Source organism: Thermobia domestica, chromosome 5 (genome assembly GCF_964235325.1).
Source record: "Thermobia domestica chromosome 5, izTheDome1.hap1.1, whole genome shotgun sequence".
NCBI classification, from domain to species: Eukaryota; Metazoa; Arthropoda; class Insecta; order Zygentoma; family Lepismatidae; genus Thermobia; species Thermobia domestica.
Window position 1 is genome coordinate 251,203,475 of NC_137458.1, and position 18,844 is coordinate 251,222,318.

Here is an 18,844-nt window from a genome sequence, read left to right on the forward strand (position 1 = left end):
TTAAAACAAGAGCAATCTACTCACGCCATGAGATGTTCTCAACTGTTATATGATCAATTACTTTATGAAGAATAATACGTCAATATATTTTCTTTATGAACCCCTCCCTTGTTCCTGCTGAGAATCTGAATGCTTCTCTTCCAATCATTCGAGTCTCAAGAGAACCAAGTGTTACGTCAACGGAAACTTTTGCTTTTTGGGCGGGCTTCATGCGGAAACTCCCGCGCGCGCCTTCTTTTCTTTAGTTCTTTATGTTTATATCTGTTTTCTTTCTTTTCTTTTTTTAATTTTTTAACGAGCGTCGCTTCTGCTGCAAGGTGACATACTTTACCATGAACCAAACAAAATAGCTAAAAGGAGCTTTTTTTTTTCTTTTTCTTTCTTTATCTTCACGTAGTGTTTCTCACTCTTTTCTTTCTCTCTATCTATTTAAACACCGTCATGTCTAAACTTCACAATATCCCCTCCCCTTCTTCTCCATCTTTGCTGCTTCTTTTACAGCATAATATTTTTTCTCGAGCACCGCCTTATTTTTCTGGTAACCCCAAGAGGTCACCTTGCTGATTCTAATTGGACCAACAGCAATGAACCAATCCAGATGAGCTTGGTATAAATATAATGAAACCGCAAAGAAACTTTCGCATATGCTTATTTGATGGTTTTAGTGGCGAAAACCTACTTCTCCCGGATATAAGGAAGGAATATACGATATCGCAATATCTTTCTTTGTTTGAATTACACATAGGAATCATGAAACTGGTAGGATTCCTTTTTTTAATTTCGATCTTCTTTATTGTTTTATTGTGGTATGAATTTTGTGTTAATAATAAAAAACTATTGTTAGATTTATTAGTGCGAGTGCATCAAGTGAAATGCATTAATTGGAATATAATGATATCGTCATGTAGGGTTTGCGAAGGGGACTGATATGTTGTAAAACTGTGTCACTGTTCATCATACGAAATGCTGTTTTAGACTTAATTTTTGAAATCAGTTCTTACATTAAAATAGAAGTTAATTTAAAAAAAAAAATGCTTCAAACATCTTTCTTATAGTGGGCCTTCATAACGGCAATAATTTTTCTGTCATTGTCTTTAAAATGGGACAACATTAAATTAGTTTTAGTTCATTTATTTCAGTAAAATATTGTGCCCTTGCAAGCGTAATTTTGTCCTTACGATTTGCTTTTAATAGCCTTATAATACGTTAATGGAATGATACTTATCGTAGAATGTTAAGGTACTGTGTCCATTAAGAGAGCTAGGGGCCGCAAACTACTGACAAACTGTAAAATGAAAATTAATTTTAAAAGCATAAATTTTATTGACCATTTTAACCCTAGATTAGGCGCGTGGGTGACAGGTGTCCCCCAGTGATTTTTGTCTCACGCTGGCAACACTTTGTGATGGTGTTCGGAGTCGCACATTTCAGTAGCTGAACGTTAATTGTTAGTGTTTGATGTGGCGGCAGTAGCATACTTCTGTTCCCTGTCTACAGTTCGTAAAAAATAAATTATCTCTGCAGCAGTATGTTTTAATAGGTGGGTGACACCTGTCACCCACGCGCCTAATCGTGCAACAAAATCATACGCGCCTAACGCAGGGTTAATTTAGCTTCGGCGAGCTTTATAGAACGTACATGCTTGAAATTTTGTCTTTGTTATTAGAAGGAGGGATAGGGATGAGAAACATGGAGGATTTACAAACGGGAGCGCCAGACGAACGAGATTGGAAACAAATGTAATAGAGTAATTAGCAATTGTTGTTGTAAAGTGCTAGAGAAAATTGATATATCCCTCCATGCCATCTACACACAATTATTACAAAGTTTGATGTCCATTCACTCAATCGGTCACATTTTCTCATTATTTATGGATTTACATGAGACTTTTAAACATACTTTTCTCTCTTTTTTTTTATTCTTTCTTATTTTTGTAAATACAAGAATACGTCTATTTCCGCAGTTACTGTTACCACGATAACGGAGATAAACAGTAGATGTCGTTGCCAAGAATTTTTTTCTACTATATTAATGAAACTTTGTAAATGAGGTGAAAAAAGAAATGTGTTAAACTATGAGTTAAGTGAAATGAAGGTTCACTTACAAAAACAAAATTATTCTTTAACCATGGGCGCCCGCAACAGGAGGAAATGAAGGGCAAGAAACAAGGGCGCTCACCCCTCCTAGAGGAAATTGTACTTGGGAATATCGAAAACCCAATAGAATTTTTACATTAGTTACAGCAAAATTTGAAACTATATTTGAAACGTCGCTTATACTTGCCCCCCCCCTGGAAATCACAACATAGGAGCCCTTGGCAAGGAATACAATTGCCCTCCCATGAATATTCCAAAAAAATTCAGTTCATCGAAATACATGTCAAAACACATTAAATTGCTTACTTATCCACTACAGTATTTAAAATATTTACTGCAATTAATCAAGTTATTCAATGTGAGTCAATAATAACTGTTATACATGAAATACACCTATTATGCGCGGTACTGACTAAAAATAGTTCATCATAAAAAATGTAATTTTACAGTTAAAGTGAGTGAGTGTGCATATGAAAGATGGTTGTGTACTGTTGGATAAATTCTACTGTTGGAGGAATTTTCTACGATGTATGAAACCAGTATTTCATGTTTACAAGTGTAATGCTACAAGTGTCTAATCATTACAAGGACTACTTACTGTAAATATGTAGTGTATATCAAAGATGACTGTATAACATACTAATTTCCACCGGTGGAATATTTCTGCACAATGTAGGAAACTATTATTTTATGTTTACAAGTATATAGTTACAAGTGTAAAACCATTACAAGTACTCTAACCCAGTGGTGCCCACCCCCCCTTAGGTCTATGACGCACCCCCCCAATTGTCTATCCGTAGGTGTTCTTCCATGAAAAAATCTTCTTTTCGATTAATTTTACCCCCTCATCAAACATATTTATATAGATTTTAACCCCCCTCCAAATATTTCAATGACGCAGTTTGCGTCATAGCCCCCTTTGTGGGCACCCCTGCTCTAACCTAACTATGTGATTTTATGCGATGTCAAGTGTTTCTTTTACTATTCTCGCTTATTGGCATACCCTTCGTCGCTGACGAGCTTGCTCCCTGTGGACACACCCCCACGCTACTACGTGGACCCCCTGCTGAGTTCCTAGCATTCTTGCTTTTAGTGACCAGCTAGCACAAGTTGCTTTGTGTTTTTTGCACAGTCGTTTCTATGACATTTATGCCCGTAAGAGTAGCCCTCACAAAGTGAATCTGCTCCCATGAATGCAACCCAAGAATTTCTAAGGCACAACGAGTGCATTTCATGATTAAGTAATTGTATGTAATGGGATAGCAGGTAACAGGATAATCCCTAATCACTTATAGAACACATTACTTTGCACTCATATTATCAATCTGTACACATTTATTTGGGTATCCGACAGAATAATAACTATTCAGAACGTCTTAGGGATTCATTTAAAGCAATAAAGTGAAAGATAAATGATCTTTCAATTTGACGGACCATTCTCAATTTGCATCTTATTTCCATTAGGGAATGTATACTTGCGAATTCGCATTATGTTGTTCTTTTGTCCCTCTTTCTCAGAAAAGATTTTGCAGGAGATTCTGCCTTTAACCTTTATCTGTATAGGGCTACGTACTTTAAATTTAACTCGTACTGCTGTTCATAGGATAAAAACAAAGACATAACGGAGAGTGGGGATTCAAATTAAATGTAATTCTGGTTGCATATGTAGTACGTCACATTTCGCAACCGCGATAACTCGAATCTGAAGCATAATAATTGGAATTTTGTCATCATATTATAAACAGCGATAATGGAAGCATTTTAATAATAAACGTCTTCGTCTGTTCGTCAAGCTTATTCTAATAACAGACAGTTACGGTAATATGTATCCTTGCCTGATATGTCGATATCTGCGCTATTGTTTGCCTGTGTAACAAAGTTCGTGATGTGAAACATGATGTGAAATTTGGAGTTAATTCTGGACAAACTAAAATAAGATTGTAATTTAGCATAATTTTAATTTACAGCGTACAACGTGCTGAAAACTCAGATGGAATAGCTAATTCCTGTAACTGAATGTCAGCAAGCAATGTAGTAAATTTGGACCGTTGTTTTTTTTATCATGAACGTACGTAGGGAGTGGGCTTGGCGGGCAGAACCCCTCCTTCGAAATCCCGAATTTTCTGTAAATTCAGTTCAATTTTACGAGTTAGTTTTACAAATTTTAACATAATTTATCCTCCTGCCTACTGCGTATAATTCCTCCGAATAATATTTCGGTTTAACGTCCCACGGTTGTGTCCTTTAGGCTAAAGGAGACGATGATGAAACCAAGTGAATGGTGATGGATGAACTGGTGAAATGCGAAAGTGGGAAGAAAAGGAAATACTCCGAGAAAACCCATGGAAACCATGTTGTACACCCCAACTTAGTTGTCTGGGGATCGAACTAGGGACCCAACACACCAGAGGTAAGCAAACTACCACTGATGCACCGTGCCCCCACTGTTAGTAGATTCTGAAATTGCGTTAATAGCATAAGGCTTATTAAATTGGAAATTGTTAATTTTCTTTAATATTCTCAACTACCTATTAAACATCTAACAAAGGAAAAAGTTACTAGTGGTGATCTTTGAGCAACATTGTCTTCATTTATGGATTCTACAACATTATCTTCTTGTCAGTTTAACTATTAATATTTGTAGGAATGAAACAAACAATATCGTCAGAATTTCGATTAGAAGACCTAGGCCGCTAGCCAACCCCAAAATTTAGGGGGGGGGGGGCTGGCTGAAGTTAGGGAAGGGCGATCCAACTATATTATAGTTTATTACCATATTATAGTTCATTTGCAAGCCTACAGTAATTTTTTTGGGGGGGAGCAAAAATTTAGGGGGGTGGGGCATCACCTCTAGACCACCCCTGGATACGGGCCTGGAAGACACTATTTACTGTTCAACTTATAAACAGCAAACATGTACTCATTTGGTAATAAGCACATTCGAAACCACCACTGGTTTATATTGGACCAATTTGTCATTGCATTGCACAAAATAACGTAGAACTATTGTCTCTCCCAAACTATTGATGAACCATTTTATGACTGCCATATTTAAATATTATCACTACTTCTTTATCTCCTCCGAAGTGAAACGTAAGTCCAGTAGAGGGCAGAAGTTACAGATGTCCTTCTTATACTTAATTTCAAGTCACTAAACAATGATAATAATAATAATTACAAAACAATATTTTTTCTTTCAGTACAAATGTGATAATTTTATAAATATTTGAAAAACTAATTTCGCTTGGAATTAACTTAATTGTACTTTCTCACATCTACCGTAGCATACATTCAAGTTTCATGAAATATGTAAAAGCATGATGTTAATGAAGGTTAATAGATACTGATAAAACATTAAATCACAGGATTTTGTTTCCACATTAATTTGTAGTGATTTTATTGTGGAAAACTAATTAACTGTTATTTGTCTACATATATTCACACTGTAGTATGCCTGAAGTATTCTTTCATTCTTTTTTGGTTTTAACTACAGGAACTCTAATGTGTCACCAAGAATCGTTTTCACTGAATTTTCATTACTTTTGCCGGAAAACAGTGTTGCCACACTTGGTACAGTTGTACCAAATTCAGTCCTTTTTGTCATTAATCGGCCTGTTGGTACCACGCTGACATTTTCAGCCCCTTTTGTGAAAAAGTTGGTACAATTCTACCCAATTCAGCATCATTTAACAAATACTTGTCACATTCCAAAAGTGTCAGTAAGACTTTTTTTTTTTTTTTTTTTTTTTTTTACATCTTACGTTACTCATACTGTGTGTTGGACTCTTAAAAAATGCTGTTGAATAATAATTCTGTGATGTTGCACCGCATAACGCTACGAACTTTGTGTGGAAAATTCGTAATTCAAACTGTGCCGGGAAAGAAATGACGCTAGATAGGCGCATTTGCGCCGCGCATGAAGGAGACGAGAAGGAAGCAGTGTGATGGAAATTTGTTTGAAATATTAAAAGAAGAAGCACAAACCAAGTGTTGAATATTCTAAAGAAGATCAACGTGTGCTCAAGTAAATTTATAATTTACGTGTCGTAGTAAAAGTTTCATCTACTTTCATGGTTGTTCGGGGTCCTCCTTTGGACGTTTTTAAAAAGTGTTTTCTTTTCTTTTTTTTTAAAGAGTACTTTCTTGATTTCTACTCTTGGAAGAGAGGGAAAGGGGCGGTTCTAGAACTTTACCTCTTTCAGTTTCGTGTTACATAGCCATATATTACACTGATATAAAATAATGAATTCAGCCCTTTTTGTTCCAATTTGGTACTATTTTTCAGCCCACTCCGGAGCTAAGACTGTGGCAACACTGCAGGAAAATGTCTTTGTTCTTCCCATTATTTGACCTCTTCTACTGATGGCCATACAGTTTGATTTGAGTTTTGGTTTTTGCAACCTTATACAATAGCGAGGTTATGAAGACACGGCCCAACTATTAAGTTGGGTTCTGAACATTTCTTGAATCTTGAACCCGGTGCACATTTGGCAGATGCATAGACCATCATGCAAATTTAAGCCTCTCTGTGTAGACCGTGCCTCATTTCATACTATCTCGTTTCCAAGAGCTGGATCCTACAATTACGGCACAAGTCCTACTAGGGATGGCCATCTACACTCATCCGACAATTAACCATCCTTGATTTAATGGACTTTGGGAGCAATGGTAGGGCTGCCATATTTCAAAAATAAAAATCCGGGACGCTACTAAATTACGAGAATTTTTGAAATGCTTAAAATGAAACGAAGTGTTATATACTAATTTGCTTTCTTCCATTAGATAGAGTTATTCAAGTATTACGTAATCACATTTTTAATAATTTTAGTAGACCTTCTCAGTAATTAAGATGATGATTTTGAGTATAAGCAAGCGTAAGCAGATAATTTACCCGTTCCCTCCGGTAAGCTTTTTTTTTTTCTTTCTTTCTTTTAAACTTGTTAGGATCTGTTACGTTTCGTGTCTTTCAGAGTATTTCAGCTCATTCAAGGTATGATATTTCCTTTCACAAGTTTCGTCTGTTCGTGTTAAATCCTTTATTTTATTTTATTTTTTTAGAACAGTTAATTCATTAACAATATGTTCTGGCAGCATTTGTTATCTTCAAAGAACTTTTTTCGTTGATTTTTTTACTTTATTTCTCTTAAGAGAATAATTATATATACCTAATCATATGAAAAAGCAAACTATAATATTCTCTTGCTTTCTTCTTTCCTGAAATCCAAGGACATTTAAACGTCCCGAGAAATATTTTCGGGACGCCGGAAAGCAGATCTCGATTCCCCGACGGTTCCGGATTTTCCGGAACGAATGGCAACCCTAAGCAATGGACATAATCTGTGGCTACTAAATCAGTCCGTAAGTTCTTATTTTAAACGAAAATGTTGATTTTTACTGTCTTATAGTGTAAATTTACAAAGTACCAAATATTTTACTCCGTCAGATTGGACAGTATAGTACAACTACGCTATGTGATCAAAAGTATCCGGACACCCCCCAAAACATACATTTTTCATATTAGGTGCATTGTGTTGCCACCTACTGCCAGGTACTCAATATCAGCGAACTCAGTAGTCATCAGACATCAAGAGAAAGCAGAATGGGGTGCTCCGCGGAACTCACGGACTTTGAACGTGGTCAGGTGATTGGGTGTTACTTGTGTCACAAGTCTGTACGCGAGATTTCCACACTCCTAAACATCCCTAGGTCCACTGTCTGATGTGATAGTGAAGTGGAAACGTGAAGGAACAAATAAAGCACAGAAGCGTACAGGCCGACCTCGTCTGTTGACTGACAGAGACCACCGACAGTTGAAGAGGATTGTAAAGTGTAATAGGCAGACATCTATCCAGATCATCACACAGGAATTCCAAACTGCATCAGGATCCACTTCAAGTACTATGGCGTAAGGTGAAAAATCTTGGATTTCATGGTCGAACGGCTGCTCATAAGCCACACATCACGCAGGTGTAAGGAGCGTACACATTGGACGATTGAACAGTGGAAAAACGTTGTGTGGAGTGACGTATCACGGTACACAATGTGGCTATCCGATATCAGGGTGTGGGTACGGCGAATGCCCGGTGAACGTCATCTGTCAGCGTGTGTAGTGCGAAAAGTAAAATTCGGAGGTGGTGTTGTTATGGTGTGGTCATGTTTTTCTTAGAGGGGGCTTGCACCTCTTGTTGTTTTGCGTGGCATTCTCACAGCGCAGGCCTACATTGATGTTTTAAGCACCTTCTTGCTTCCCACTGTTAAAGAGCAATTCAGGGATGGCGATTGCATCTTTCAACACGATCGAGTGCCTGTTCATATTGCACTGTCTGTGGCGGAGTGGTTACACGACCATAACATCCCTGTAATGGACTGGCCTCCACAGAGTCCTGGCTTGATTAACATTTTTGGGATATTTTGGAACGCCGACTTCGTGTCGGCCTCACCGACCTACATCGATACCTCTCCTCAGTTCAGCACTCCGTCAAGAATGGGTTGCCATTCCCCAAGAAACCTTCCAACACCTGGTTGAAAGTATGCCTGCGGGAATGGAAGCTGTCATCAAGGCTAAGGGTGGGCCAACACCATATTGAATTCAAGCAGTACCGATGGAGGGCGCCACGAAATTGTAAATCATTTTCAGCCAGGTGTCCGGATACTTTTGATCACATAGTGTATATTGTCTAGGCATCGGGGCTTAAAAATTGAGTTCTAAGGGCAAATCATGTAATAATTCGACGGGGGTTATTTTTGCTACAGGTCCTTTGCTTCATATACTATTATAGTACTGAACAAAATAGAGCAGAACCAGATCTCAATATTGCTTTCGAGAGAGAATCATGAATAATTTGCCATCCACTTTTTTTTATATATATATTACCACTTTTCCCTCTTAATACTTACTGTAACGGAAATCAAAAAAGGCAAAAACTAAGATATGCCTGACATATTTTATAAATGATCAGTTTTTAAACTGTTAAATGTTATTTATAGAAGAAGCACTTGCCTATTATTACGATTGAATACAGATGCTATAATACAATAAATCTATAATAAAAAATGTAATAGAAAGGAACTATATACTTAAGAGATCTCTGCACAAGAGAAGAAATTATTTGATTTCTAGAATTAGTTCTCAATAATATTATGCGACTCTCCATTGGTTCAGCTTGAAGTGGGTAGTATCTATCTTCCAAGTCATTTCAAATGGATCAGACGTTTCCCCGACCCAGAAAACTAACAATTCGACATAATCTTCATTTTTTACACTGACGAGGGAACCTATCCAAGTGTAACTCTGACTTCGAGTCGAGACTATGGCCGTTGTATACCTTGTCCCTAAAGAATATAACACGAAAAGGGATACATCCTCGATCGCAACCGTTGCGGAAATATAAGCGTGAAAAGTTAGAAATTGAGCTCCATACTATACATTACAAAGTCAGATTCCGGGTCAGATTTTTCGGAAACGGTCGAGTAAGGAAACTCAGCGAATACATATCAAATTAGTGTGGGGAGCTCAGAACCTTTTGAATGAAAAATTTGTGTCCCCGGGGCACTCGCAGGGTTCCAGGCGGGGTCCAACTCAAAATTTGCAAATGTAACCGAGGGTCAAGTAGCATATTGTATGAAAGCTATCTCAACTCTCTACGATAACCCTGTGCAAACGGGCAATTGGTCAAAATGTCAATACAACCTGCATTAGAAAATCTATGCCCACGCTCCTAAATCCGTTAAGTTGCGACAATAACAAAACAAAACAAAACAAAAAAAAAAAAAAAAAAAACACGTTTGAAAGTTCAAGGTATTGAAGTAAAGCAAATTGCTGCAGAGTCCTCACAGAGTCGCTCAACGAACCTTATCCAAGTATAAGTGTGACTTTTGAATGACCAATGGACAATAGAATAACCATGACCATTGGATTTCGTGTTCTAGAAGAGAAAAGATACATTGTCAATCGCAATCGTCGTGGAGGGTGAGAAGGTCAAAAGGCAACGGTATATCCGTCGCGGATCGGGACCCCAGATTCACAGATTGCACCGTGAAATTTCTATCAGAGGATTTGCTGAACGAGAAACATGATGGTAAAGACGAATAGGAGCGACCTTGAAACTGTGAGGCAACTTGGAGAGGAGTGGGGTTGGAGAGACCTGAAATAATGGTGCAGAAATAAAATATATCGGAGGATGCTTTTGAGAGAGAGACTCTGCAGCAATTTGCTTTACTTCAATACCTTGCACTTTTAAACGTGTTTTTATGTTTTGTTATTGTCGCAACTTAACGGATTTAGAAGCGTGGTTATAGATTTTCTGATATAGGTTGTATTGACGTTTTGACCAGTTACCCGTTTGCACAGTTATCGTAGAGAGTTGAGAATTGTTCTATCTTCTTTTATTTAACAATAGCTTTCATACAATATGCTACTTGACTCCCGGTTACATTTGCAAATTTTGAGTTGGACCCTGCCTGGGACCCTGCGAGTGCCCCGGGGACACAAATTCTACATTCAAAAGGTTCTGAGCTCCCCACACTAATTTGATATGTATTCGCTGAGTTTCCTTACCTGACCGTTTCCAAAAAATCTGACCCGGAATCTGACTTTGTAATGTATAGTATGGAGCTCAATTTCTAACTTTTCACGCTTATATCTCTGTAACGGTTGCGATCGAGGATGTATCCCTTTTCGTGTTATGTTCTTTTGGGATAAGGTATCCAACGCCCATAGTCTCGATTCGAAGTCAGAGTTACACTTGGGTAGGTTCCCTCGTGAGAAAAAAAAAAAAGACTTATGTGGTGTATGTAAAAACCTAGGTTACGTGTGTAAATCCTGTAGTTTTTGGACTTAACGTACAGCAAACGTATAACTGAAAAGGTAGATTTTACACGTACTTTCCATAAAAGTGTTCCGAACAAACGTCCTTTCACTACGACGAAAGAATTGTACAGTACGTAGGCGGTCAGGATGTCATATACACGCATGTAACATATAACTGACGCATGTAACATACTTATACATAAGTAATATATGGAAGATTGTTGGATGTCAGACATCCTGCAACGGCATGATGTAAAGTCTAAGGGCAGGCCGTATGTAGTATATGGATAACGTATGCTTCGTACTGATTTCTGTAGTAAACTTAAGGATTCCCTATATTTGTACAACATACCGTTATTCGAATAATGAATTTTTCTCAGTGAACATTTTATTTTTCAAATCACTCTCGACAAATGGGGATGAACTTGGACGTCTCTATTCATTTCAGCCACCCTCAAAAAAGTATGGATTCGAAATTAATATCGGTCGTTTTCGACCATTTTCATATGTTACTCCGCGATACAAAAATAACTGAGGTGACATAGATCTCCATCGGACAAATTTGTGTTTGTTTTGGGAAGTCGCTGTCGTGTGCTTATATGCTGTTACTGGTTTAAAGAGTTGTCGGGAGCGGAAGTATTAGTGCTTTTCTGCATTTCACAGTGTGAACAGAACATACGAGCACTAAAAGTCAATGCGTGGTTTATTATGTTGTAATATGGTTAAAATGATCGTTATGATTTCAAATAAAAAGTAGAAGCAAGAAAAATAACCACACTAAGTAATGCATTCCGATATTAGAAGAACTACATATAAAATATTAAAACCGTAGAAAATAGTAAAAAATGGATTCACATTGCATTTGATAAAAGAACAAAACTCGAAACGTGCGCGATAGACACAAATGTGAGAACTGTTACTAAAATTGGTATATTTTATTCAAATATACTATTGAAAGAATATGCATAAATCCACATTGTAGACCAGTAGCGTAGAGAAGGGGTTGATGCGCTATTAAGCCTACCTTCCCTTAGTATAGTGATATCCAAATTTGATTCTGCTAACGTGCAGTATATTAATTTGTTATTCCCTTAATATTACCTTTGTTATAATTTATCAGAAGTATTGTATAGTCACCAGGGATAAAAGTGGGTCTGAAAAGGTAAAGGGACGGTAGGTAGCGGCATGACGTCACGCCGTACCCCTGGCTATCTTTGCCCATTGAAATACTTTAGGAACTGGGGGACATTTCTTACATTTTTGGAGGTGGGAAGACGGCGTCCCCCCGCGTTCCCCCTCACTTTTATCTCTGGTCATGACAGAAACAAAGCTTGCTTCCATTTAACCTTACATAAGATTTCAACGTGAACTGAGCTCTTCTACTTTTGGGAAGAAGGGGTTCTTTCTCGTTAGTATAAGCATCAAAATGTATCGTCTGCTGATGCGAGTAAGAGCGTTAAAAAGTAACAGGTCACTCAATTGTTATTTAATTTTGTCGACTTGCTTAGGCGAATTTTAGCTCAAGCGACTTCGTAGCGAGTGTCCCTGATTCTACTTCCAATTGGACAATTAACATTTTCTGGTGTTGACTCGTTATCATGAAGGTCTGTGGTGGCTCAGTGGTAAATGTGTGGTTTCATTCTAGTGCGTTGTGTCTGGTTTGATCCCAGGTCGCACCTAGTGGGTTTTGTGGTGGACACCATCATTGCTAGGGTTTTCACGTGTTCTTCTGGTTTCTTCCAATTCCTTTATCCCCCCCCCCCATTTTGTTTATTACAATCTCCCTTAGCCTTCAAGACATAATCGTGTGTCATAAAACTGAAATAATTTATTTAATTTTTTTCATCATCATGAGGCAATTGGGGAACTACGTTTATTAAGAAGTAGTGAACTCAGGTCTAGTAAGTCAGATATAGCGACACCTGAGAGCTGACGCACTGACCGGGCATCACCGTGTTGACCGTGCTACATCTATGTTTCCATAGCCCTTCGATTGTAGCAGGACTGAGTTGAGGAAGTTTTCTAAGTAATTAAATTAATATTTCAATGACTATAAATAAAAGGAGGGCTCGATTCCCGGTGGGGTCACTCGGTCGAAAAAGTGTAACACGCTTTTTCAGTCCAGCCACCCTGAATGAGGTTTTCCTCATTCACACCAGGCAAATGCCGCGGTGGTACCTAACTTATAGCTCCCAGGCCGCTTCCTTCCTTCTCCAATCCTTTCTTCCTTCTCTTTCTCCGGACTGTTTGCTCGCCGAGGGACGTCATCCCTCAAATCGTGAAGGGCTGAATGGCCTTAGATGCCGAAAGACCAGAAATCTAAATCCTATAAATAAAAGTAAGAATAATGAGACTTGTTTGCTATCTGTCTCCCCTGCAATTCAGGTTATATCTGTGTTATGAAATAAAATACTTAACATCATGACGCAAGAGCACATGAAAGTCTGTGAATCGGTGACGCATGGTCTATGCATTAGTGCACAGACAGATCAAACGAGTTACATCTAGGATTTTAATTCAAAGTTGTCAGTCCACGATAACAAGTTTAAGAACTCTTCAGTTTGACGCTCGTAATGAGTGAAAATTTCTAAATGAGATTTGCATTGCTCTACATTTCCTCTACTCTTTTTGGGTGTATTTGGAGTTGAAAGAAAATTTAAGATTTATAAAAGAGAATTACGTATCTAGAAAACGCATCATAATAGCAACCTACTTTTCCTTTTTAAGTGTAATTTAATTCCCATCTGAAAAAAGGTGGGCCACAGAAGGTAACGCCTTCTCTTAGGCCATGAACATTTATTTATTTCTAGTTTTCATTGGGACATGGTTAGGAGGATTTATTCATTTATAGATTTTAGCCGTTTACAATACAAAATTACAAAATACAATAATACAGAACAATACAAATAATACAAGAAAAATGCTTCCTACAATAAGTAATGAAGCGCCAAAGTGCTAAAAAGGCTTCTTGATTCTACCATAATAGTTCAGAGAAGAAATCCGTGAGGATAATGAATTTGCTGAATAGATCTGGGACGGCTTTCAGGTTTGGCATGTAGGTGCGTAGGTGCACTACGTTGGTCAGGTTTAAATCCTTCAGAAGTTGAAGAAGTTCTTTAATATTTTGGATGATGTTTCCAGAAGATGAATTATCATCAGGAGACGTTTTCGGTGTTGAAGCTGCGATAGTGTGTGATATTGTAAGCACAGGTCTTGAAGCGGGTGTAGCAATGGGGTCTTGAAGAGGTGCTAATTGTGAGAATGTGCTTGCTAGTGGTGTTTTCCTTTTTGCAGAGCTTGGCAAGTTGCTTCTGAGTGCCCAAATCTTTAGCATGTGAAGCATTGCAAGTAGTATTTCTCTTGTAGGACTCTATGCAAACTTTCATGTGTAGTAACAAGTTTTCTTTGAAGATTCTGGTAGCTTGTAGAGTCTTCTTCAATGTAATCAAGAATAGTGGAATATGGGGACTTCCCCTTTCCCGCCTTCACAATTCTGGGTTCGTATTTGTGAAACGGAGAGTAATGTGTAATCCTTCTTTTTGAGTGCTGTTGTGATGACTTCAGGGTTGGTATCGGTTGCAAGGTGGCGAATAACTGCTTTGACTTTCTCAGTTTTCGGTGCCATATTGTAGCTGTTGGTGGGAACAGATATTCTGCATACTTTGTAATCGTCCGGAAGCTCGTACTTAGTTTTTGTGTATCCTTTCATGAATAGTAAAGCAAATTTTTGCTGCAATCTTTAGTTATTACTTGTTATAATTTATTAGTCCTGGGTAGGAGGGCAATCATATATGTATGTCCAAGTTTTGATTACGTCTGAGGTAGTGTTCATATCATCTATTTTCTCATCCTTCTTAAGTTTAGTGTTTGGAATGGAAGCTTTCTCTGTGTCATCCGTGGATTTTGAAAGCATCTTATAGGTAATTAATTTTTGTATAGGTGCAGGCGTCTGTGATGACCTCAGTGTTATCCTTGATTACGGTGACATATTGTAGTCGGTTATAAAAACAAGTGCTTTGAACGATCTTACAAATTTCCTCTTCGTGTCTTCCTGCACCACTAAATGAACAGGCGAAAAACAGCATTCACTAACTACAGCTTTTATTAACTCTATTCTTTATTCTAAAAGAGTAAGATTCAGTGAACTACACTTTGTTCGAGTTTTCAGGAAAAGCGTATTCAAAAGTTTGTTCGATTAAAGATTATCCGTAACGACTTTGATATATTTTTTAACTCCTGCGCTACTATTCAATGTCACAAATTTTCAACATTGTGAGATTGAATAGTATGCCCGAATATTGAAATTGTTTGCCCTCTCTGATTTTTATTCTAATAAATTGTTTACCTGATATGTTCTGTAAATGTAACTGGGCAGCGTCATTTGAGACTTTGCTTGGGAAACGGAAGGGGGAAAGGAGGGTTGAAATCCTAAATGTCAGTGGATTTTCAGGTTTTTCATTGGTATCCATGGATTAAAATGTATGCAAATGTGAAATTCAAGGGAAGGGTGCAATTGACCCCTTGGAACCCAAATGGTGCTCCTGATGTGACTACCCATGAAAGAAGAATCAAAAAAGTTCCTAAATTTGAGAATATCGTTCTTACTTATTTTTGAAATTTTTATTTATTTTTTTAAAAAAAGATAAAAAGTTTATTTTCCAATACTTAGAATTGATTGAAAATACTGTTGTTAAGTTTTCATTAAAAACATGTTTCACATTGATCCAAAGAACGAATTGGATTATCTATATTTTTCACCTAAACTAGTGTAGTATATTTAAAAGACAAGAGCTACTAAATGTTCGATTTACACCTTACTTCATTCTGCGTCCTCTAACTAAAAGATATATTTTCAAACATTTAACTGAAAGCTATTGTAGTAATTTTTGTTTATTTGTAGTTTACGTTCTTCTACAGTAACAAGACTATACTGAGGCACATAACTCGATCTGAATTGCATTTGCTATTACCTGGAATCAGGGATGTAATGAATCTGTTGTTCACGAAATAACAAATTTCTTGTCTCATCTTGTAAATGTGACGTAATGTTTTTTTCGAGACGAGACGAAAAACTTCACGATTATGGCCAATACTAGATCACCCGAGTTTTTAATTGCAAACTACAACGTTTTTCATTGATTTTTCTTTCATTTTTTTTTAAAAAGTCAATTACAAGGATGGTATATATCTATATTGCACGCGATTGGCGGAATACCTCTGATCTTGACCAAAATTGGGATAGTGATAGACTTTTATGTAATTATGAAATTCCTCTGATCTTGACCAAAATTGGGATAGTGATATACTTTTATGTAATTATGAAATTCTTCTGATCTTGACCAAAAAATTGGGATGGCAATAGACGTAATTACGGTAGTCCTCTAATCTTGACCAAAATTGAGATGTGATAGACTTTTATGTAATTATTGAACTTCTCTGATCTTGAGCAACATTGGGATGGTGATAGATTTTTATGTAATTATGAAATTCTTCTGATCTTGGCCAAAATTGCATAGCGTTCGCTCTTCAATTGTTGACCTTTAAATTTGGTTATGGAATTAATGAGATGAAGAAATCTCGTTAAATCTTTTAAATAAAATTCATCCGATCTTGACCAAACTTGGTATTATGGTAGACATTGATGATCCTTATACACATTCAAGAAGGGTATGAAGATGAATAAAATTTCGTGGATGGACTTGATAGGCTATTTGGAGGTCATTTACTTCAAGTAAAATAGCTATAATGGCTGCTAAGAAAATTTGTTAGGAGCAGGAATCCAAACTATATGTCCCTATGAAGAATTCACCGTAGAGTATGCGCGCCTCATATGTGTAAAGCAATTCTAGCATTAATTTGTAGGTTTTTTTTATGTTAGACGTTTTTGACAGATTTAATCGTTACTTTCATTTTTTGCTGCAGACTCTATACATCCAATGTTTAATTAGTTGTTCGGTTGGGCTATGTCCAGAATTTCAGTCGGATTGTGAAATAGCATTTTTAATGCATGCTGTATTTGACTCGAGATGAATTATCATTCGAAGCAGGGTTGCCACACTCGAGACTCGCGATGATGCCAAACACGGGTCTGAATTATGCTAGATTTTTATAAATTATGCCAGATTTTCAAATTATCTTTCCTAACTAATTTTAAAGACCCGCCCCCTACTTATCTTCATTATTTTAATGAAGTGTTTCAACTGTATTTATGTACAAAGCTAATATGACGCTGTCAGGAATGATAATGAAATAAATTGGTAAATGGCACATTATAGGGGAGGAAGGTCGAATTTATGTTTTACGAGTGGATAACATTTTAAGAAATATATATACACAACATGCCGCTTCCGACACAGGCCTGAAGCATTTCTTTTAGTATATTACTAGCTGTCCCCTGACGCTCATATCCCTTCCCTCTCAAGTTGTAAATTGAAAGGGACAGAAACATCCCAGATAACCAAACATTCAGGTTTCAGTTGACAGTAATAAAACTATGGTTAAGTAAATATGTTTTGTAGAGTCACGTTTTGCTATTTTTGAACATTTCTCTGAATTCAACAATACATTACAACCGCGGAAATACTGCCTGGTCTCATTGTTCCAACCATCGCTTCAGCTAAGAAGAATAATTCCCGACGGTCCATGAACCATCTAAATTTTCGTTCTTTTTCTGTTCATCAGAGCGAAGAATGAAATTATGCTAGATTTGGCCAAGATGTTAAAGTTAAGATGCTAGATGCTAAATGCATGTGAATTATGCTAGATCTAGCACCAAGATGCCAGATATGGCTTCACTGATTCGAAGATAAGTATTTTAGAAGACTTCTGTAAAAAAACAATAGAAATTTTTCATTTGTTTAATCTCATAACTACAGTTATAAAACATTTGTACTTCAATGTTTTGCTTGAAGTGATATTTATATAACTAACAAATTCATCTACAGCCATTCTCTAGTATAAATTATTATCTTCAAACGTTATTCACTATTAAAAAATCATAATACTTACCTCAGAACAAGTAAAAATACGAAAAAAGTATACACGAATTTAACTATTTTAATAGAACAATTACATTCTTCCTTTAGAAAATTTAGAAAACAATTTTGTCCCCATCTCTTGTCAGTTATTGCGAATGTTGGCTTCGAATTATCCCTTATTTCTGAGTCCTAAGATTATTATTATTATTATTATTATTATTATTATTATTATTATTATTATTATTATTATTATTATTATTATTATTTGCCAAACATTCAGCCAGGCAATTTACTATAATGACCTATAATCAATTTAATACATTTAAAATAGACTTAACTTATACTCTGATTTCTGCTTGTCTGAATATGTAGTGTACTTTGCTGATGGACACTTTGTACCTTTATTTTTTGGTAATTTTATTATTACTATTTGTACTAGTATTGTGTACCATATCCGTTTAAGCTAAAGATGTTGATAAATGGATGATGGTAAAAGAAGTGAATTATGATGGAGTACTCGTAATACTAATACGTAATACCTAAGCTGGATTTGAATCCGTCATAACTGGGTTTTACCTTAGATTGCTTCACGATGCCGGCAGGAATCGTAAAAGCATATCTTCGATAAGCCGGACTTCGCTAAGTTCAGACAGACATATATATATATATATATATATATATATATATATATATATATATATATATATATATATATATAATTTAATAATCCCAATTTTCTAGGTCTAGCAAAAACGAATGGGAGGGTGTTAGAAATGGGTGGGGGAGAAGAGATTAATTATAGATATTTCCGAGAAGAGGAACAGAAACTGATTGGAACATTGACTAAGAAGGAGCTGTATCATGAGTAACGTGCTAGAGAAAATGGTGACAGGAAAGAGAAGGAGGAGATGGAGGCTACAATTGGTGGATGATATTAAAACAGAAAAATCGAACGTGAAAAC

At 36.6% G+C, this 18,844-nt stretch overlaps 1 protein-coding gene across 1 annotated transcript in view; it reads left to right on the forward strand.

Annotated features, from left to right (window-relative positions):
- Window positions 1–659: 659 nt before the first annotated feature.
- The window catches only part of LOC145686540 (endocuticle structural glycoprotein SgAbd-2-like), a 90,291-nt gene continuing 72,106 nt past the window's right edge, over window positions 660–18,844 (forward strand). Inside the window, exon 1 of the mRNA XM_081759976.1 lies at window positions 660–759. Within this exon, the coding sequence (XP_081616102.1) occupies window positions 751–759 (9 nt within the window). The 5' untranslated portion in view covers window positions 660–750. The remainder of the gene's footprint in view (window positions 760–18,844) is intronic.